The following is a 22148-nucleotide window of genomic DNA, read 5'->3' as shown; positions in this document are numbered from 1 at the left end:
TTAACCAGAGAAGTTCAAGAAAGTATCATATTGAAAGAAGAAACATACAACGTGGCAAAGATAGTGGTAAGCCAAAGGATTGGGAATATTCATGATTTTTGAGAAGGTTTGTAGCTCAGATCGATGATATGGATGTAAGTTAGCTCACTGAGCTGGAAGGTTTGTTTTCAGATGTTTTGCCACCATGACTAGGTAACATCATCAGTGAGAGCCTCCAGTGACATGCTGGTGGTATGTTCCACCTCTATTTATAGATCTTGATTTCTTAAGGTGGGTGATGTCATTTCTGGTTTTTTGTTTCCCCAAGGAAAGGTAGATGGTCTCTAAATCGATGTGTTTATTGATAGAGCTCTGGCTAGATTGCTAGGCTCCTAGGAATTCTCGTTCATGTCTTTGTTTCACTTGTCCAAGGATGTGTGTGTTGTCCCAGTCAATATGGTGTCCTTCTTTGTCTGTATGTATGGAAACTAGTGATAGTGGGTTATGTCTTTTGGTGGCTAGTTGGTGTTCATATATCCTGGTGGCAAGTATCCTGCTTGTTTGTCCGATATAGTATTTTTTCACAGTCCTTGTGTGGTATCTTTGTAAATGACATTAGTTTTGCTGGTAGTATCTAATGGATTCTTTAGGTTCATTAGTCACTGTTTAAGTGTGTTGGCAGGTGGTTTGTGGGCTACCATGATGCCAAGTGGTCTGAGTGGTCTGAAAGTCATTACATTACATCAAAAACATATCAGAAATGTGGCTATAGTTTTTGGTTGCATTGTGCCTGCCTGTTTGGGTTTGTTTCTGAGGAATTGGTAGATTGTGTTTATTGGGTACCTGTTTTTCTTGAAAATATTATATAGGTATTTTTCTTCTGTTCTTTGTAGTTCTTGGATGCTGCTGTGTGATGTAGCTCATTGAAATAATATCTTGCTGCAGTTCCGTATATGGGTATTGCGACGATTGCTTCTGAAGTTAAGTATTTGGTCTGTGTTTGTTGTTTTACTTCTAAGAATGGGAGTCTATTGTCGTTCACCTCCTCTTTTTGAGTTTTATGCCTGTCAGGATATTGTTGATAGTGTTGAATATGTTCTCTAATTTGTACCGTTTTATGATGACAAAGGTGTCATCCATGTAGTGGACCCAAAGTTTGGGTTGGATAGATACCTTGTTCTAGTCTCTGCAATACTACATTCGCTATTAGCCCTGATCTTGAACCATTGATTTGTGTGTAGGCTTTGTTATTGAATGTGAAGTGGGTGGTCATGCACAGGCTTGAGGATGTTGGCTTTGCTGATGAGGTTGATGTTGTCTGGTGTTTGTGGTATTGGTTTTCCTAGTAATGATGCCAGTGTTTCTTTGGTTAGGAGGATGTTAATTGATGTGAAAAGGGCTGTAACGTCAAAGGAGACCATTGTTTTGTCCTCTTCTATCTTGGTGTTTATAATATATTCAGGAGTTCTTGGGTGGAGTGAATGGAGTGGCGTGAATCTTCAATTAGGTGTTTTAGCTTTTGGTGAGGTTCCTTGGCTAGTCCGTACGTTGGTGTACAGGTAGAGAGACTGTGGGTCTTAGGAGGGCCTCAGGTTTGTGTATTTTTACTAATCTGTAGAAGCATGGTGTGTTGGATCCATCTGATTTCATATTTTGGAAGTCTGTCCTCTTTAATTCTCCCAATCTTTGAAGTCCTATTAACAAGAATGAAGTTCTGTTTTCTAATTGTGGGGTCAGGTCTGTCATCACTTGCTGTAAGTGTCAGTATCTGAAAGCAGAGCATTTGCCTTTTTAAGGTATTCTGATTTGTTTAGAATAATGGTCATGCATCTCTTGTCTTCAGGTAGGCTAATGATATTGCTGTATTCTCAAAACCAGTAAAAGACAATCAAAATAAAATGAAGAGGGAAAAGATAAATCTTGAGAGTAAACTTGCAAGTAATAGCAAGATGGATAGCAATTGTTTCTTTAAATACATAAAAAAAGACAGAAGTCAAAACAAACATAGATACCTATGAGAATGAGGCTAGGGAAATGATAATGAGGAACTAAGAAATTGCAGAGGAGTTGAATAAATACTTTGCATCAGCCTTCACAATAGAAGACACTTATGTAACTCAGCAGTATATTCAAATAAGATATAATTGACACCAAAGGAAGGAAATGTTGAGTGGAAGTTTAGGTTCTCAAGATGTGCTAGTTAGCATTGACCTCCAGCCACCATGAAGAAATTGCTAAACCAGTGCAAGGAATAATGTCAATGATATTCTGCCCAATTTTACATTCCTTACTGGTTTGCCAATCATTCCAGCTGGAGTTCAGTCTCATGATAACTCCATCATAAAGAGTTTTGAGGAATGTTTTAAATGAGAAATCAAAGATTTTTACATTTTAAGCTATTTAAGGAGAAAATTCTGGAATTTGGAGCTTGCTGCCAGTAGTCAGACCAAGAGTATTTGACTATACTAGAGGATTATAGATCAGGAAAGGTTTATAGAAGAAGGTAGTATAAAGATTCTAGTAGGTCGGTGGACTGGGAGTCAATACAAATAGTATAAATACGATGAATGGAAGCAAATATGGTGCAAATTTTAAAAATGGGTAGGAGGATTTGGATGAATTTGAGTTGATAGGTGTGTAAGATAGACTGGACAGGAGACTGTGTGGATAGCCAAGTTTTTAAAAGACAAATATTTTCTGGTAGTAAATGGAGCAGGGAAGAGACCAGTATTCTCTATTGTATTTCTTCCCTTTTGTTGTTATCATCAATATTATCATCAGCTTCTTCTTGACTACTCCCGACGATCCCTCTCATTCATGGAATGGATCCATAGAAAAAGATTGTATAAGCCAAGAATGGTTGAATGAATGGAACAGAGAATGGTATGAAAGCTTACGATTTGTGCTACTTCACAGGGATGCTGCAATGACTGACTAGTCATGGAACAGTCAACTTGGTACACGCTCTGTGCCTCTGATACTGGATGCCCAACTGCTAGAATGGAATTCAAAACCAGAACTCCTTGCCTTGTTTCTCGATGAAGCAAACACCTTAATATCGCGAGTACTGCAGCACCTTGTGGAGACTGGCTGTAAGTTTCTTTTGTAAGATTAAGTGGATGATGTGAGGGCTAGTGATTGAGGGGCGCCTTATAGGTGGCATTGAACTAAGGTATAAGATCTAATTAAGATTTGGTATGCAGTATAAGGCTTTGTTAGAAACTCTGAAACTTGTAAACAAACTCGCTTATGTAATATTTTTATAATGGTGCAGAGAACATGACTGACATCACTGTGGTTATGAATTATCTTTTTATGATCTGTTTTATCAATGTCATATTTAAAGCTTTTGATACTTCAATGGTACGATTAATTGACAATTTTTTATGCAGGGTTGTAGAATCAGTAGTTCTTTTTCAAAATGCAGTTTGTGAATGGGTGATATTGTTTGAGCACCTCCACACATGTCATTGTTACTATAGGCCTATAGGTTGTGCACATGAAGGAATGGAAATGGAAGGACCATGAATTAGCATGGAATGCATGAGGAACTTATTGGGGATAGTGGACAGGTTGAGTGTTCTCATGGGTGCTATGGTGATATATGCAAACATGAGTGACACAGAGGAGCTGTAGTGGAATAGGTAAAATGGTTTTCACTTACCTTTTTGAAAAGTTCCTGAATCAAAACTATGGAGCCATAAGTAGACAAGGAAATATCTACCCTCACAATGAAGCCTGCCCTCATCCCATTCCAGAGAGAATTGAGATACTAGGAATAGGGTGGGAATGCTGGAATTGGGACCCATTTGTCATATTTAGACAGGTTCAGAGTCCTTTCAGTTTTGCAAAACGTCAACCCTCAGACTCTCACTGTATCTGAACATGTGCAGGGAGTGCTTCCCTCTAGTATTGTGGCATAAGTAAATACAGCCAAAAATTAAAAGTTAAGAAGGCAAAGAAGAACATGAAAATGAACAATGGTTAACAAATGTAAAATAGTTAAATGTTTTACGGGCACAGCAATAGAATGGGGAGTGATGGCTGAGTGGTGTTTTCACTGGACGGTTAATCCAGAGACTCAGGTAATATTCTGGGGACCTGGGTTCGAATCCTACTACGGCAAATGGTAGAATTCGAATTCAACAAAAATCTAGAATTAAGAGTCTAATGATGACCATGACTCCATTGTCAATTGTTGGAAAAACCCATCTGGTTCACTAATGTCCTTCAGGGAAGTAAACTGCCATCCTTACCTGGTCTGACCTACATGTGACTCCAGACCCACAGCAATGTGGTTGACACTTAACTGTCCTCTGTGCAATTAGGGATAGGCAATAAATGACAATAGACAATAGGTGCAGGAGTAGGCCATTCTGCCCTACGAGCCTGCACCACCATTCAATATGATCATGGCTGATCATCCTTAATCAGTATCCTGTTCCTGCCTTATCTCCATAACCCTTGATTCCACTGTCCTTGAGACTCTATCCAACTCTTTCTTAAATGAATCCAGAGAATGGGCCCCCACTTCCCTCTGGGACAGAGCATTCCACACTGCCACCACTCTCTGGGTGAAGAAGTTTCCCCTCATCTCTGTCCTAAATGGTCTACCCCGTATTTTTAAGCTGTGTCCTCTGGTTCGGCACTCACCCATCAGCGGAAACATGTTTCCTGCCTCCAGAGTGTCCAATTCTTTAATAATCTTATGTCTCAATCAGATCCCCTCTCAGTCTTCTAAACTCAAGGGTATACAAGCCCAGTCGCTCCAGTCTTTCAGTATAAGGTAATCCCGCGATTCCAGGAATTGACTTCGTGAATCTATGCTGCACTCCCTCAGTAGCCAGAATGTCTTTCCTCAAATTTGGAGACTAGAACTGCACACAGTACTCCAGGTGTGGTCTCACCAGGGCCCTGTACAGCTGCAGAAGAACCTCTTTGCTTTTATACTCAATCCCTCTTGTTATGAAGGCCAGCATGCTATTAACCTTCTTCACTACCTCCTGTACCTGCATGCTTACCTTCATTGACTAGTGTACAAGAACACCCAGATCTTTCTCTACTGCCCCTTTACCTAAATTGATTCCATTGAGGTAGTAATCTACCTTCCTGTTCTTGCCACCAAAGTGGATAACCATACATTTATCCACATCAAACTGCATCTGCCATGCACCTGACCACTCACCTAACTTGTCCAGGTCATCCTGTAATCTCCTAACATCCTCATCACATTTCACCCTGCCACCCAGCTTAGTATCATCAGCAAATTTGCTAATGTTATTGCTAATACCATCTTCTATATCATTAACATATATTGTAAAAAGCTGCGGTCCCAGTACTGATCCTTGCGGTACTCCACTGGTCACTGCCTGAAATGGAGCCGTTTATCACCACTCTTTTTTTCCAATTAGCCAACCAACTTTCAATCCAAGTTAGTACTTTGCCCCCAATACCATGCGCTCTAATTTTGCTCACTAACCTCCTATATGGGACTTTATCAAAAGCTTTCTGAAAGTCCAGGTACACTACATCTACTGGATCTCCCTCGTCCATCTTCTGAGTTACATCCTCAAAAAATTCTAAAAGATTAGTCAAGCATGATTTCCCCTTTATAAATCCATGCTGACTCTGACTCTGTTACTACTATCCAGATGTGTCGTAATTTCATCCTTTATAATAGACTCCAGCATCTTTCCCACCACTGAGGTCAGACTAACTGGTCTATAATTTCCTGTTTTCTCTCTCCCACCTTTCTTAAAAAGTGGTACAGCATTAGCCACCCTCCAATCCGCAGGAACTGATCCCGAATCTATCGAACTCTGGAAAATAATCACCAACGCATCCACGATTTCTCGAGCCACCTCCTTCAGTACCCTGGGATGTAGACCATCAGGCCCTGGGGACTTATCAACCTTCAGACTTAACAGTCTCTCCAACATCAATTCCTGGCAAATATAAATTCCCTTAAGTTCAGGTCCTTCAGCCACTGTTACCTCAGGGAGATTGCTTGTGTCTTCCTTAGTGAACACAGATCTGAAGTACCAATTCAATTCTTCTGCCATTTCTTTGTTCCCCGTAATATATTCCCCTGTTTCTGTCTTCAAGGGCCCAATTTTAGTCTTAACCATTTTTTTTTGCCTTTCAGATACCTAAAAAAACTTCTACTATCCTCCTTTATATTATTGGCCAGTTTACTTTCGTACTTCAAGTTTTCTCTGCGTATTTCCTTCTTAGTAATCCTCTGTTCTTTAAAAGCTTCCCAGTCCTCCGTTTTCCCACTTATCTTTGCTATGTTATACTTTTTCTCTTTTAACTTTTATATGTTTCTTAACTTCCCTCGTCAGCCAGGGCCACCCACGCCGCCTCCTAGGATCTTTCTTCCTTTTTGGAATAAACTGATCCTGCAACTTCTGCATTATACACAGAAATATCCCCGCCATTGTTCCTCCACTGTCATCCCTGCTAAGGTATTGCACCATTGAACTTTAGCCAGCTCCTCCCTCATAGCTCCATAGTTCCCTTTATTCAACAGAATTATTTTCACTTCCGATTGTATCCTCTCCCCCTCAAATTGCAGATTGAAGCTTATTGTATTATGGTCACTACTTCCCAATGGCTTCTTTACTTCGAGGTTCCTGACCAATTCTGGTTCGTTGCACAATATCAGATCCTGAATTGCCTTCTCCCTGGTCAGCTCCAGCACCAGCTGTTCTAAGAATCCATCTCAGAGGCATTCCACAAAGTCTCTTTCTTGAGGTGCAATACCTTCCTGATTCTCCCAGTCTACCTGCATGTTGAAATCCCCCATAACAACTGTAGTAACATCTTTGCGACAGGCCAATTTCAGCTCCTGATTTAACTTACATCCGACATCCTGTTTGGGGGCCTGTAGATAACTCCCAAGAGGGTCTTTTTAGATTAGACTTACAGTGTGGAAACAGGCCCTTCGGCCCAACAAGTCCACACCGACCCGCCGAAGCGCAACCCACCCATACCCCTTACCTAACACTACGGGCAATTTAGCTTGGCCAATTCACCTGACCCGCACATCTTTGGACTGTGGGAGGAAACCGGAGCACCCGGAGGAAACCCACGCAGACACGGGGAGAACGTGCAAACTCCACACAGTCAGTCGCCTGAGTCGGGAAATGAACCCGGGTCTACAGGCGCTGTGAGGCAGCAGTGCTAACCACTGTGCCACCGTGCCGCCCACAATACCCTTGGTATTTCTTAGTTCTATCCACACTGACTCTACATCCCCTGATTCTAGGTCCCCCCGCGTAAGGGACTGAATATCATCCCTTACCAACATGGCCACCCCACCCCCTCTCCCCATCAGTCTGTCCTTACGATAGCACGTGTAGCCTTGAATATTAATTTCTCAGGCCCTGTCCACTTGAAGCCATGTCTCAGTTATCCCCACAATATCGTATCTACCAAATTCCGAAAGAGCCTCAAGCTCATCCATCTTATTTCTAATGCTTCACACATTCATGTATAGTATTTTTAATTTGTTACTGCCGTCACCCGTCCCATCAACTCCTTTTTCACTCAACCTTATAGCATGATCCCTTTCTGAGTTTACTGCCTCATTGATACAGTTGTCTTTCTTGACTTCCCTTGTTCTAACTTTCCCTTCAATTTCCTTCTTAAACATCCAGTTTGTCCCCTTCACCCACCCCCCGCTACTTAGTTTAAATGTAGCTGTGTTGCAAACCTGCCTGCCAGAATACTGGTCCCTAACTTATTAATGTGCAGATCATCTCTCTTGTAGAATTTACGTTTACCACAAAACATACCCCAGTGATCCAAGAATTTAAATCCTTGCTTCATGCACCAGTTCCCCAGCCACACGTTCAAGTCCCTGTTTCTGGCTTCACCAGCCTGGGGAACTGGAAGCAAACCAGAGATAACCACCTTGGATGTCCTGCTTTTCAGCTTTCTTCTTAGTTCTCCGAAGTCCCGCTGTAGTATGTTCCTCCTCTTCTTCCTGACATCATTTGTGCCGACATGTACACCACCTTCGGCTCTTCGCCTTCGTCCTTGAGGATTTCCTACACTCTGTCTGTGATGTCTTTAACCCTGGCACCAGGAAGGCAACACACCACACCATCCCTAAGTTCCATCTGCTGCCACAAAAACCCGGTCAGTTCCTCTCACTATAGACTTTCCCTATTACCACGGCTCTGTGCGATGTCTGACTCTTCGGCTCTGTCTCCATGCCAACTTTTGACTGACAGACTTTGCCGCCTTGCAGACTGGCAGTGTCATCTGTCTCTACTGTTTCCCTCGGGGTCTCTAGCACCTGTCTCCTCTCTGCCTCCCTCATCGTCTGCTCTCTTCTGGTACGATTGGTGTAATAACCTCGCTGAAGGTCTTGTCCAAAAAGATCTCGTTCTCTCGGATGAGCCAAAGGTCCTCGAGTTCTTTCATCAGTGCTGCAGTATGCTCTGTCAGTAGCTGAACATGCACACTTCCACATGCTGGCCTAGTGAGCGAGATCCTCATCTCAAAAAAAAATGTGAAAGAGGGAATAGGACCATTAAGGGAGAAACAAGATAATGGGTGGCAGGGTGGCTCAGTGGTTAGCACTGCTGCCTCACAGCGCCAGGGACCTAGGTTCGATTCTAGCCTTGGTCGACTCTGTGTGGATTAGATTACATTACAGTGTGGAAACAGGCCCTTCGGCCCAACAAGTCCACACTGACCCGCCGAAGCGTAACCCACCCATACCCCTTACCTAACACTGCGGGCAATTTAACGTGGCCAATTCACCTGACCTGCACATCTTTGGACTGTGGGAGGAAAACGGAGCACACCCACGCAGACACGGGGAGAACGTGCAAACTCCACACAGTCAGTCACCTGAGGTGGGAATTGAACCTGGGTCTCTGGCGCTGTGAGGCAGCAGTGCTAACCATCGTACCGCCACATTCTCCCTGTGTCTGCGTGGGTTTCCTCCGGGTGCTCCGGTTTCCTCCCACAGTCCAAAGGTGTGCAGGTCAGGAGAATTGGCCATGCTAAATTGCCCACAACGTTAGGTGCATTAGTCAGAGGGAAACAGGTCTGGGTGGGTTTCCCTTCGGAGGGTCGGTGTGGACTTGTTGGGCCAAAAGGCCTGTTTCCATACTGTAGGGAATCTAATCTAATCTAAGTAACAATAGCGAGATGACCGAAATATTAAAGCTAAATTCAATATTTGGAAGATACAACAAGTGGGAACAATATTAATTGATGAGGACTGTGTGTTTAAATAAAAATAAGAGGATGCATTGACTAAACTAAGCAAGCTCAGATGGTAAGACAGCTGGACTGAATAAATTACAATCATGTAATTTAGGGCAATCTAAAGAAGATTCAGTAGAGGTATTACTATTGATACTTAATAATTCATTAGCAGTTGTAGTACCAACAGATTGGGTGAAAGCCCAATGCAAACCATACATTTAACAGGGGAACAATATATCCAGAGAATTATAGACCATTTTTCTTATCAGTGGTAAGGAGAAAAATGGTATTCTTACTCATGAGTGTGTGGATCGTATTCAAATAATTACTGGAATCGGTGAGTGGTGAAAATAGATATGATGCAGAGCTGGGCTGAGGAATGGCAGATGGAATTCAACCCTGTCAAGTGTGAGGTTGTCCATTTTGGAAGGACAAATAAGAATGCGGAATACAGGGTTAACAGTAGGGTTCTTAGTAAGATGGAGGAGCAGAGGGATCTTGGGGTCTATGTTCATAGCTCTTTGAAAGTTGCCACTCAGGTGGATAGAGCTTGTAAGAAGGCTTATGGTGTATTAGCGTTCATTAACAGAGGGATTGAATTCAAGAGTTGTGAGGTGATGTTGCAGCTCTACAGGACCTTGGTAAGGCCACATTTGGAGTACTGTGTGCAGTTCTGGTCGCCTCACTTTAGGAAAGATATGGAAGTTTTGGAGAGGGTGCAGAGGAGAATAGGTCGTACGAGGATAGGTTGAGAGTGCTAGGCCTTTTCTCATTAGAACGGCGAAGGATGAGGGGTGACTTGATAGAGGTTTTTAAGATGATCAGGGGAATAGATAGAGTAGACAGTCAGAGACTTTTCCCCCAGGTACAACAGAGTGTTACAAGGGGGCATAAATTTAAAGTGAAGGGTGGAAGGTATAGGGGGAATGTCAGGGTGGGTTCTTTACCCAGAGAGTGGTGGGGGCATGGAATGCGCTACCTGTGGGACTGGCAGAGTCAGAATCATTGGTGACCTTTTAAGCGGCAATTGGATAGGTACATGGATAGGTGCTTCAGCTAGGACAAATGTTCGGCACAACATCATGGGTCGAAGGGCCTGTTCTGTGCTGTATTGTTCTACGTTCTATGTTCTATGTTCACAGCACAAGTACGAGGTGGCAATAGAATCCTGAAATACAGTTTTTACAAGAGCACCTTTATACCATAGTTCTTACATTTATTAAAATTCCATTACTATGGTGTTACATTGTTCTGTCTATAGCAGACAAAGGTTGAAGGGCTTCTGTTCTGGGAGACAGGAGATGGGTTAAAATGTGCTAAATGCTGATTGGATGAAGAGTGTCTGTCCTGTCTGCTTGCATAATTAAGAGGTGTTAATCCTTTTGTCTTTGAAGTTAGTAAATGTTAGTTTAAAAAAGACTAGGCCTACTTACTATAGGTCTAAATAAATTAAAAATTGTACCTATACTTAAAGAAGTACAGGACTTTAAACTGATTATTGCAGCTGGTTTCTGAGATTTGTTTACTATTTGCTGATATGAGTTTCATTCATTCATGCAATTTAATGGAAGCACTGTTTTGTCAGTTAGTTAAAGGGATAATGGCAAGTGGGACTAGATTGGGTTGGGATATCTGGTCGGCATGTACAGGATGGACCGAAGGATCTGTTTCCATGCTGTACGTCTGTATGACTCTATGACTCTAAGTCCACACCGACCCTCTGAAGAGTAACCCACCCCAACCGATTTCCCTCTGACTAATGCACCTAACTTATGGGCAATTTAGCAAGGCCAATTCACCTGACCTGCACATCTTTGGACTGTGGGAGGAAACCGGAGCACCCAGAGGAAACCCACGCAGACACGGGCAGAATGTGCAAACTCCACACGGACTGGAATTGAACCTGGGACCCTAGTGCTGTGAGGCAGCAGTGCTAACCACTGAGCCACCGCGCCGCCCTAAATCATTAGTCAGAGGGAAATGGGTCTGGGTGGGTTACTCTTCGGAGGGTCAGTGTGCACTGGTTGGGCCGAAATGCCTGTTTCCACACTGTAGGGAATCTAATCTAATTTCTAAATTTGTACATGATGGCAGTTTCTGATGGAGTGGAGTGGTCAATTCTGAAGAGAAATGTAAAAAATTACAGGGACGTGCAAATAATTGGTAAATAAAGTTCAACACAGTTTTCGAAGGAAGAAATTAGGTGATAGTCCAGGTAGAATAGAAGAATAGGGCAGTATAATTACACAAATCACCTAAAGTTGCAGCACCGTTTAGCAAGGTCATAAGAAGAACAAGTACTAGGCTTTATTATTAGAAGGGCTGAAGTAATCAAGTTATACTAAACCTGTATTAAAACTTTAATTAGACTACATTTTAAAGTGCCGTGTGCAGCTTTTATCACTATATGAAAAGGATATAGAGCAACTGCAGAGCTGACAGAGAAGATTTACAAGGATTATTCCAAAAATATTTGGGCATACATATCAGAAAGGATCGACAGGCTGTGTCTCTTTTTTCTTGACAACAGAAGGCTGAGAGGTGATCGAACAGAAGCCTACAAAATTATGAAAGGCTTTTGGAGAATGGATACAGAGAGGAAGTTTCACATTGTTAGGAAGAACATATCTAGAATTCATCAATATAAGGTAATCAAGAAATCCAATAGGGAATTTCAGAAGAAACAGTTTTACACAAAGAGTGGCAAGGATGTGGAATACTTTCTCAGGATGTATTTGAAGCACATTTATGGGGAAACTGTGAAAACATTTGTGGCAGAAGTGAATAGATGACTACATTTAGATGAGGAAAAATGGGAGGACTTTCAGTAGAGCATGGACACCCGCATTGAGTCATTAGCCTGACTGGCTTGTTTTTCTGTTGCACATCCTATATAATCATTGAAATCAATTACATCATCTTTTATTCCTCTTGAAGAAGTTCTTCTCCATTTTCAACTCTATCCTATCCTTTTAAGAAAGATAATCTACAAAATTTGGGGACAACTTACTTAATATCGAGGAAGCAAGGATCAGACAGGGCTTTAGAGAGTTCCAAGGTAACCAGGAAGGAACTGAAGAATGGACTTGGAGGAGCTAGAAGGGTACATGAAACTGTTTTAGCAGGTAGGATTTTTAAAAAAGTCCTAAGGCATTCTTCTACACTTGCGTGAGGAACAAGAGGATGGCCAGAGTGAGGATAGGCAAAAGTGGGGACTGCAGATGCTGGAGATCAGAGTCGAGGATGTGGTGCTGGAAAAGCACAGGCAGCATTCGAGGAGCAGGAGAATCAATGTTTCAGGCATAAGCCCTTCATCAGGAATGAGATTTGTGGGCCAAGGAGACTGACATAAAAATGGGAGGGGATGGGGCTGAGATAGATGAAGGTAAGGGTGAAGGTAATAGGTTGGAGAGGAAGGTGGAGCAGATAGGTGGGAAGGAAGATGGACAGGTCAAGAGGCAGTGCCGAGTTGAAAGGTTGGATCTGGGATAAGGTGGGCTGACGTTCGTTTCTCTGGCCCCCAACGACTCGCCTTCACCATGGACATCCAGTATGACGAAGGTCTCCCAGCCTTCTGTTTCTTTCCCTCCTGTTGTCCCCACCAGTGCCCTTCCACTGACACTCACTTGTTTGGCTGAACTGGTCCTCATCCTCAATAATTTCTCCTTTGAATCCTCCCACCTTCACCAGACCAAAGGGGTAGCCATGGGCATCTGCATGGGCCCTAGCTATGTCTGTCTTTGCATTGGGTACGTGGAGTGGTCCATCTTCTGCCACTACACTGCCCCATTTTTTCCTCCGCAACATTGATGACCGTATCAGCGCCACCTTGTGCTCTCACGAGGAGGTAGAATAGTTCATCAACTTCACCAACACGTTCCACCCCAACCTTAAGGTCACCTGGACCATCTCAAACACCTCTCTCCCCTCCTGGACCTCTCCATCTTAAAACCCAACACAGCCATCTACAAACCCACTGCTTCCCACAGCTACCTTGACAACACCACCTCCCACCCTGCTTCCTGTAAAAACACTATCCCTTACTCTCAATTTCTTCAGTTCCGCCGCATCTGCTCCCAGGAGGACAAGTTCCATCACAGAACACGCCAGACGATTTCCTTCTTCAAAGACCGCATATTCCCCTGCCACATGGTCAATGATGCCCTCCAACGCATATCAGCCACTTCCCACACCTCCGTCCTCGGTCCCCATCTCTCCAGCCACAACAAGGACAGAATTGCCCTGGTCCTCACCTTCTACTTCACCAACCTATTATACATTGCATCATCATCCACCATTTCCGCAAACTACAAACAGACCCCTCTACCAGTGATATGTTCTGTAAAGGCCATTCCCTCTGGCAGTCTCTTGTCAGGTCAATGCCCCCCCCCCCAAACAAACCTACCCTCCTCTCCTGGCACCTTCTCCTGCCACTACAAGAATTGAAAAACCTGTGCCCACACCTCCCGCTCTCCCCCCCCCCCCCCAACCCCCTCACATCTGCCCAAGGCCCCAAAGGAGCCATCCACATCTGTTAGAGATTTACTTCCACTTCCACAACGTCATTTACTATATCGATTGCTCCCGATGCGGTCTCCTCCTCATTGGGGAGACAGGACACCTACTTGCCGAATGCCTCAGAGAACGTCTCCAGGACACATGCAAGAAACAACCCACCGGCCCGTGGCCGAACACTTTAACTCCCCCTCTCACTCTCCCAAGGACATGCATGTCCTAGGCCGCCTCCATTGCCAAACCCTTATCTCCTGCCACCTCGAGGAAGAACACCTCATCTTCCACTTTGGGACCCTCCAACCACATGGGATCAATGTGGATTTCACCAGTTTCCTCATTTCTCCTTCCCCCTGACTTTATCCCAGATCCAACCTTCCAACTTGGCAGTGCCCTCTTGACCTGTCCTGCCAACCTATCTGCTCCACCATCCTCTCTGACCAATCACCTTCACCCCCACCTTCGTTTACCGATCACACTCTCAGCTACCTTCTCTCTCTTCCCCTCTCTCCCCCCCCTCCCCCCCCCCACCCACCACCACCCCCCCAGCTCCACCCCTCCCATTTTTATCTCAGCCCTCTTGGCACATGAGCTTCATTCCTGATGAAGGGCATATGCCTGAAACGTCTATTGTCTCGCTTCTTGGATGCTGTCTGACGGGCTGTGCTTTTCCAGCACCACACCCTCAAGAGTGAGGATAGGGCCGATTCGGGCTCCTGGAGGGTACTTGTGTCTGGAGTTGGAGGTAGGGGAGGTCTTTAATGAATACTTTGTTTCAGTATTCACTACTGAGGGGTGTTGTGGAGAAAATATAGAGAATCACCAGGAGACACAGAGTTCTTCAAGAAGTAGGTCCTTTATTTGCAAACACAAAACCGTGACACTGAGAAAGCAGATTCTCGAATGCCCCCAAACCTCAGGGTCTGTGGATTTTTATTTCTTTTTATCATGTTTCTGTTAGCTTATCAGCATGTTCAACTATATTAATCAAAGTACCTCATTCTAACTACACAATAAACCAGTGACGTTACTTCCCATTATCTCTTTAGTTGTACATTCTATTTAATGTTATCCTAATGTCACAGTTAGATATTTATTGCTAACTCTCTGCTACAGTGATCTTCCATTTCAGACTAACCTGTCATGATAGATATTTAGCTATTCCATTACAATAGTCTCCTGTCTCAAGCTGACTCTACTATCTATTAATTAGATATTTTAATGTCATGTCCCAAATATATATGGTCCCAATCCTGTCATAATAACACTTAACAGAGAAACCTGCTTTATTACTTGTGTTATCTTATCTCGACATAGTGACCTTTCAGCCTTAACCTTACTCTGCTAATTGGTGTAAGAGCACTCCGCTATTCATATCCCATCCTGCCTTTACAGACCACAGATTGCCAGTGGTCTTCATGCTTTAACCCTTCCCATGCTTCCATGTTCATTATTTTTCATAGGGGGACCATGACATTTCTGAGGAAAGCGTGAAATAGACTGATATGTTCAAACGGTTTGATGTTAAGAATGGGGATGTGTTGAAAATTTGGAATGGAAATATCCCCTGGGCCAGATGGGATATACCCAAGCTAACTACAGGAACTTTTTTTTTTGATTAGATTAGATTACTTACAGTATGGAAACAGGCCCTTCGGCCCAACAAGTCCACACCAACCCGCCGAAGCGAAACCCACCCATACCCCTACATTTACCCCTGACCTAACACTACGGGCAATTTAGCATGGCCAATTCACCTGACCCGCACATCTTTGGACTGTGGGGAGGAAACCGGAGCACCCGGAGGAAACCCACGCAGACACGGGGAGAACGTGCAAACTCCACACAGTCAGTCGCTTGAGTCGGGAATTGAACCCGGGTCTCAGGCGGTGTGAGGCAGCAGTGCTAACCACTGTGCCACCGTGCTGCCCACAAGTGAAGGAAGAGATTGCTGCACCTTTGGCGATAATCTTCGGGTCCTCACTGTCCACTGGAGTAGTGCCAGATGATTGGAGGGTGGCAAATGTTATTTAAGAAAGGGAATAGGGATAACCCTGGGAATTACAGACCAGTCAATCTCATGTCTGTGGAGAGCAAAGTATTGGAGAGGATTCTGAGAGACAATATTTATGATTACTTGGAAAACCATAGTTTGATTAGAGATAGTCAGCATGGCTTTGTGAGGGATGGAACATGCCTTACAATTCTTATTGAAGGTAGAGCAGTGAATGTTGTATACATGGATTTTAGCAAAGCATTTGGTAAGGTTCCCCCATGGTAGGTTCATTTGGTAAGTGAGGAGGCATGGGATACAGGAAAATGTGACTGTAGGGATAGAGTTGGCTGGCCCATAGAAGGCAGAGGGTGGGAGTAGATGGGAAATATTCAGCCTGGAGCTCAGTCACCAGTGGTGTTCACAGGGATCAATTCTGGGACCTGTGCTCTTTGTGATTTTTACAAATGACTTGAGTGAAGAAGTGGAGGGTGGGTTAGTAAGTTTGCCGATGACACATAGGTTGTTGGAGTTGTGGATACTGTGGAGGGCTGTTGTAAGTTTCAATGGGACAATGACAGGATGCAGAGCTGGGCTGGTAATGGAATTCAACCTGGAAAAGTGAAGTGATTCACTTTGGAAGGTTGGATCTGAATGCACTTTACAGGGTTAAAGGCAGGATTCTTGGCAGTATGGAGCAACAGAGGGATCTTGGGTTCATTCCATAGATCCCTCAAAATTGTCACCCAAGTTGATAGGGTTGTTGAGAAGGCATATGGTGTATAGGATTTCAATAGCAGGAGGATTGAGTTTTAAGAGCCACGGGGTTATGCTGCAACTCTATAGAGTCCTGGTTAGACCACACTGGGAATATTGTGTTCAGTTCTGGTCGCCTCATTACAGGAAAGATGTGGAAACTTGCAGAGAGTGCAGACGAGATTTACCAGGATGCTGCCTGGACTGGAGGACATGTCTTATGAAGAAAGGTTGAGGAGCTAGAGCTTTTCTAATTGGGGCAAAGAAGCATGAGAGGTGGCCTGACAGAGGTGTATAAAATAGAGTGGATAGCTAGAGCGGAAATGTCTGTGATGAGGGGTCATGATTCTAATGTAATTGGAGGAGCGTTTAGGGGAGATGTTAGAGGTAGGCTGTTTACTCAGTGGTGGGTGCATGGAATGCATTGCCAGCAGTGGCAGTAGAGTCAGATACATTAGGGACATTTAAGCAACTCTTGGATAGGCACATGGAAGATAGTACAATGAAGGGTATGTAGGTTTGTCTGATCTTAGAGTAGGATAAAAGTTCAGCACGACATTGAGAGCCAAAAGATCTGTACTGTGCTGTACTGTTCCTTGTTTAACACCATCCTTTCCAGCTATCTGACAGTAAACTCAGCTGTTTCGCTGCTTACCTCCTACTGTTTCAGTCAGTTGCTCCAATATTCAGTCAGAGTTGACTTTTTGTAATTTATGAGCAGCCAAGCATGTAACTCCAATTTTGAGATTTGCATCTGCCAACATGTATGTAACTGACTTTTCTCATGAGGTACTGGCATTGACTGAAAATTCTGAGTCATTGGTTCAACTTGCAGCTAGGGATTTCAAGACCCGATTTATATATTAAAAAACCCAAGAATTCAGTCACAAAATCAGAATGTAAGTGTAAATCTTTAAATTGTAGCTCAATGTATTTGGTTTTTGTAGCTTTGTGGTCTTTGTGAAAATAGTGAAAAAGTGGATGGATTCACAGAATGATTAATTGCCTAACTGGTCATGGCTCCTTGCATTGCATAATATCTTTTAAATCAATCAATAGGCAGTAGTTTGTCCTGCTCACAAAATCCATCAGTTGAGGGCAGAGAGCCACCTCTCCATTCCATGTCACTGCTTTGAGTTGAATGACCAAAAATGAGAATAACATCACATGACCAGTGGCTACGCGGAATCCAACTAACAACATACTTGGCTAAAGATAAGTACATAGTTTGCAGGTACAAAGCAACTATCATTTTGTCTGTTAGGTAAAGCGATTTTGAGATTTTCAAGTAACTTGAACCTATGCTACTTACCAATCTAGGAGAGTGTAATTCTGTGTTCACGAACACAACACAATTCCCATCAGTTTGCCACCAGCATTCAGAATCTAGAGTCACAAAGTTGAACAGCATGAAAATAGACCATTCAGTTCAACGCGTCCAAGCTGACCAGATATCATAAATTAATCTAGATCTATTTGATAACATTTGGCCCATATCCCTCTAAATCCATCCAGTACATGTACCCGTCCAGATGCCTTTTAAATGCTGTAATTGTACCAGCCTACACCACACCCTCTGGCAGCTCCTTCCATACAGGGACCATCCTCTGTGTGAAAAACTTTCCCCTTAGGTTATTTTTTGAATTTTTCCCCTCTTATCTTAAACCTATGCCCTCTGATTTTGGATTCCTCTATCCTGGGAAAAAGACCTTGGTTGTTCATCCTATCCATGTCCGTCATGATTTTATAAATGTCTATAAAGTCACCCCTCAGTTTCCTACAATTCAGGGAAAACAGCCCCAGCCTATTAAGCCTCTCCCTATTTCTGAAACCCTCTCACCTCAACAACATCCTTGTAAATCTTTTCTGAAGCCTTTCAAGTTTCATAACATCTTTCCTACAGCAGGGAGACTGGAATTGAATGCACTTTTCCATTAGCGGCTTAACTGACGTCCTGTACAGCATCAACATCTATACTCAATGCACTGATCAACAAAGACAAGTGTATCAAATGCTGCCTTCACTGTCTTATCTATCTGCGACTCCACTTTCAAGGAACTCTGACACTACCCAAGGTCTCTTTGTTTGACAACACTCTCCAGGATCCTACCATTAGGTATACATCCTGCCCTAATTTGCCTTTACACAATGCAACATCTCACATTCTAAATTAAACTCCAGCTGCCACTTCTCAGCCCATCGACCCATCTGATCAAGGTCCCATTATACCTTGAGATAACCTTCTTTGCTGTCCACTACACCACCAATTTTGTATCATGTACAAGGGAGGTCATACCTCCTATATTCACATCCAAATCACTTATTTATATTTGGTCTTCACATTTTTTAGACAATCTCTAAACACTGCCCCTTCAGAAATGGAATGCTACTGCTACATCAATTTAATGCATTCATTCCACTAACTAGTGAGGTTTGGTGCTTAAGTATTGGCTAGATTGGAATATTGTATTGTTTTAACTTTTCAAATTCACTTGCCCAACATACATTGATTTTGTTTAGATTGAGCAATGGACTTGCCATTATGTTGTGATATAAGAATTATTAATCTCTTATTTCCCTCCCTCTCTCTCTCTCTCTCTCTGCCTTTAGAGGATAGTAAGTACTGCATAGAACCATGTCGTGTCAATCTGGATCAGAAGATCTAACCAAGTCATTGGTCTTTCGTCTCCATGAAGGCACACCTGAAATTGTGCGTGATGTTCTCCTTGAGCGTGGTTGGGTGGAATTTAATGAGGAAGAACAGGATGAAAATGATTGGAACTTATATTGGCGATCTGGTTTTTCCAATGCAGAGTATGAAAACATTATGCCTTGGCAAAGATTGATCCACTACCCAAAAATCATGGGCATAACTCGAAAAGACAATCTTGCTCGTAATTTAAAGCGTATGTCAGGGGTTTATGGTTCTACAACATATAACTTTAGCCCTATAGCTTTCATTCTTCCCAATGATTACACCAAATTTGTTGCTGAATATACAAAAGACAAGAAAGCAAATGGTGGAAAGCTTGGATACTGGATATGCAAGCCTGTTGATCTCTCTCGTGGTAGAGGAATATTTATATTTCAAGATATTAAAGATTTGACTTACAGCTGTTCTGTTATCGTACAAAAATATATCAGCAATCCTCTTCTTATCTCTGGTTACAAATTTGATTTGCGAATCTATGTTTGTGTCACTAGTTTCTGTCCATTGATAGTTTATATATATCAAGAAGGTCTGGTGCGGTTTGGGACAGAAAAGTATAGTCTTGCATCTTTAGATAATGTATATGCTCATTTGACAAACACCAGCATCAATAGATTTGGACCTTCCTACACTATGGATAAAGAACGGGTTGGTTCTGGTTGCAAATGGACAATGAGTCAATTCCGTGCTTTTCTGCATAGTCTTAATATAAATGAACCACTCATGTGGCAGAAGATAAGCAATATTGTGACAATGACTTTGCTAACAATTACTCCCTCCATTCCATCCCCTCCGAACTGTCTTGAACTCTTTGGGTTTGATATCCTAATAGATGAAAACATAAAACCATGGCTTTTAGAAGTAAATTATAGTCCAGCACTAATGGTAGACTGTAATGCTGATGTAATAGTGAAGAAAGGGCTTTTATATGACCTCATTGATCTGCTGAATTATAAAGAGGTCGATAGGTTGCGCCAACGTGGTTACCCAAGTCCCTGGCAATATAATATACTTTCTCGGAGCCATCCTTCCTTTTGTGTGACTAACTCATTTGGAAATGTGCTGCCTCTTCACTCCAATGCTTCTAAAAAAGCAAATGAAATTTGGTCCAGTTCCCAAAATGATTCACTGTTAGTCTATCGTAAAAATTGTAATCAATCTAATGGGTACAACCAAAGTGAAGATCAAGAGATGGATTCCCAAAAAGTAGAAGAAGAGAACAAATCATCTTATACCAGCAAACAGTTCTCTCATATCCCAAGTTCCACTGGGGAAGATTCTGGGAAAAATATCAAGAAGGTATATAGTTCTACAGGTGCTGTGTCTGTCTATTGTTTGGACCCTAAGAAATGCATAAAGAATGTGAAGCCCACTAGATCACTGCCAAAGAAAACCCTGACTTCACAGATGAGAGAAAAGATGAATAGAAGTTATATACGCACACAGAATCCAGTGGGCAGAGTCATGTTGCTGGGAGCAAAATATGAACAGTCTGATGGGAATTTTCATAAAACGGGCCCAAGATTTCCTTCAGTTGATTTGCAAAGATACCAACTAGCATCTTTTCCTCAGTACAGTCTTTCAGAAGTTGATAAGAAGCCTAAGAACCGCATTGGTGACTTTATACTGACATTTCCATTTAATGAAATAACACTAAAGGCTTCCCGGGACCCTATAAACATAAGGATCATAATGCAGGAATTGCAGAAGATGCCAAAGATATTACAGCTGCCAAAGAGTGCAAAAAGTAAAAGTGAGCCCCATCTGGATAGCTCTTCTAACAGAAAAGAATGTTTTGGTTCTTTTCTGTGGGGTCCACGGAATCCTCCATTGCTTAGTGAATGCTGCTTTCAAAATTAAATAGTTGAACTTTTGTTTTAACCCCAGTTACTTTAATTTTATAAATAAAGGTATTAAATTCTTCACAAGTGGAAATGCAGTTCTTGGGGGTAATTTATTTATAATTTTTCATTTAAAAATAGTTTAAAATTTAAAACCAAACAAACCATTGGGTGCTACTGAGCCAGTTACCACAAGGGATAGAAACAATTTTTATTTTCACACAGTATTATATGACAGTTGTAAACATTATTACACAAGAAAATAATGGTCAGCAGATGCCTATTGTGCTATGCAGTAACCATATGACCAGTAAGTGAAATAACAATGTTGTGCTTATTTACAAATAGTGTAGTGCAATGCACTTCACAGTCATTTTCTGAATGTTATTGCAGTAAACTACTGGAAATCCTATTGGAGTAAATGTTTAACAATCCAATCTGTAATCTGCTTCACTGCATTGTGTAACTTTGGCTGTATTACTCATTTCTTATAACAGCTCTAAGGAGTAGTTAATGAACTTCATTAAACAAAATAATCTACAATTATTCAGGTAGTGCATGCCTGTTCTCATTCTGCCAGAAACCAGATGAGTAATGGATATCTTTCAATTAGAGCTAATGTTCCCATGTATTCAAAATACCTTTCGAGATGGAAGCTATCCTTCATGATGAAGATCTATAATGCTGTAAAAGGTTCAGTATTTCACCAGACTCTGGTAATGCATCAGGTTGTCTCTTACCTTTCCCACAAATGTTGGCTCCGGGATCAATACCTGCTCTGGTCAAATGCAATCTTTAAATTGTTAACTAGTTGTTTAAAGCTTAGCTGTGCTTCACATCAAACACTGTCAGCCATGAATAGCCTACAAACAGTGTGAGGAAAATGAAACCGAAAAGCTTCTGGTAGCAGAGATGACACTTTGGATGTTTATGAAATATATTGCCACTTTAGATGTTCACCTATCTGATTGACGGGCATAGTATCAGCAGCAAGAAGCTAAAAGGTAAACCATCCACAAAGCCATACCATTGTTAGAAACCTGTAAGGAAAAGCAAAACTCTTTCCCTAATACCTAATGGAGCATAACCTCTTGATATTGTTCATGTGAACATTTATTTAATAAGAAAA

The 22148-nt window shown here is 42.4% G+C and overlaps 1 protein-coding gene across 1 annotated transcript; it reads left to right on the top strand.

Moving 5' to 3' along the window:
- Window positions 1-2948: 2948 nt before the first annotated feature.
- On the top strand, window positions 2949-21038 carry ttll2 (tubulin tyrosine ligase-like family, member 2). The gene is made up of 2 exons (XM_060823192.1): window positions 2949-3071; window positions 19079-21038. The coding sequence occupies exon 2, from the start codon at window positions 19104-19106 to the stop codon at window positions 21036-21038; it is 1935 nt and encodes a 644-aa protein (XP_060679175.1). The 5' UTR covers window positions 2949-3071; window positions 19079-19103.
- Window positions 21039-22148: the final 1110 nt, after the last annotated feature.

The sequence above is a fragment of the Hemiscyllium ocellatum genome, unplaced genomic scaffold, assembly GCF_020745735.1.
Source record: "Hemiscyllium ocellatum isolate sHemOce1 unplaced genomic scaffold, sHemOce1.pat.X.cur. scaffold_3846_pat_ctg1, whole genome shotgun sequence".
Lineage (NCBI taxonomy): Eukaryota > Metazoa > Chordata > Chondrichthyes > Orectolobiformes > Hemiscylliidae > Hemiscyllium > Hemiscyllium ocellatum.
The sequence above is the reverse complement of the archived record's forward strand: the minus strand, read 5'-3'. Positions and strand labels throughout refer to the sequence as shown.

Excerpts from the sequence above, each read along its gene's own strand:
- ttll2 (XM_060823192.1), top strand. The coding sequence starts at position 19,104 with ATGTCGTGTCAATCTGGATCAGAAGATCTAACCAAGTCATTGGTCTTT.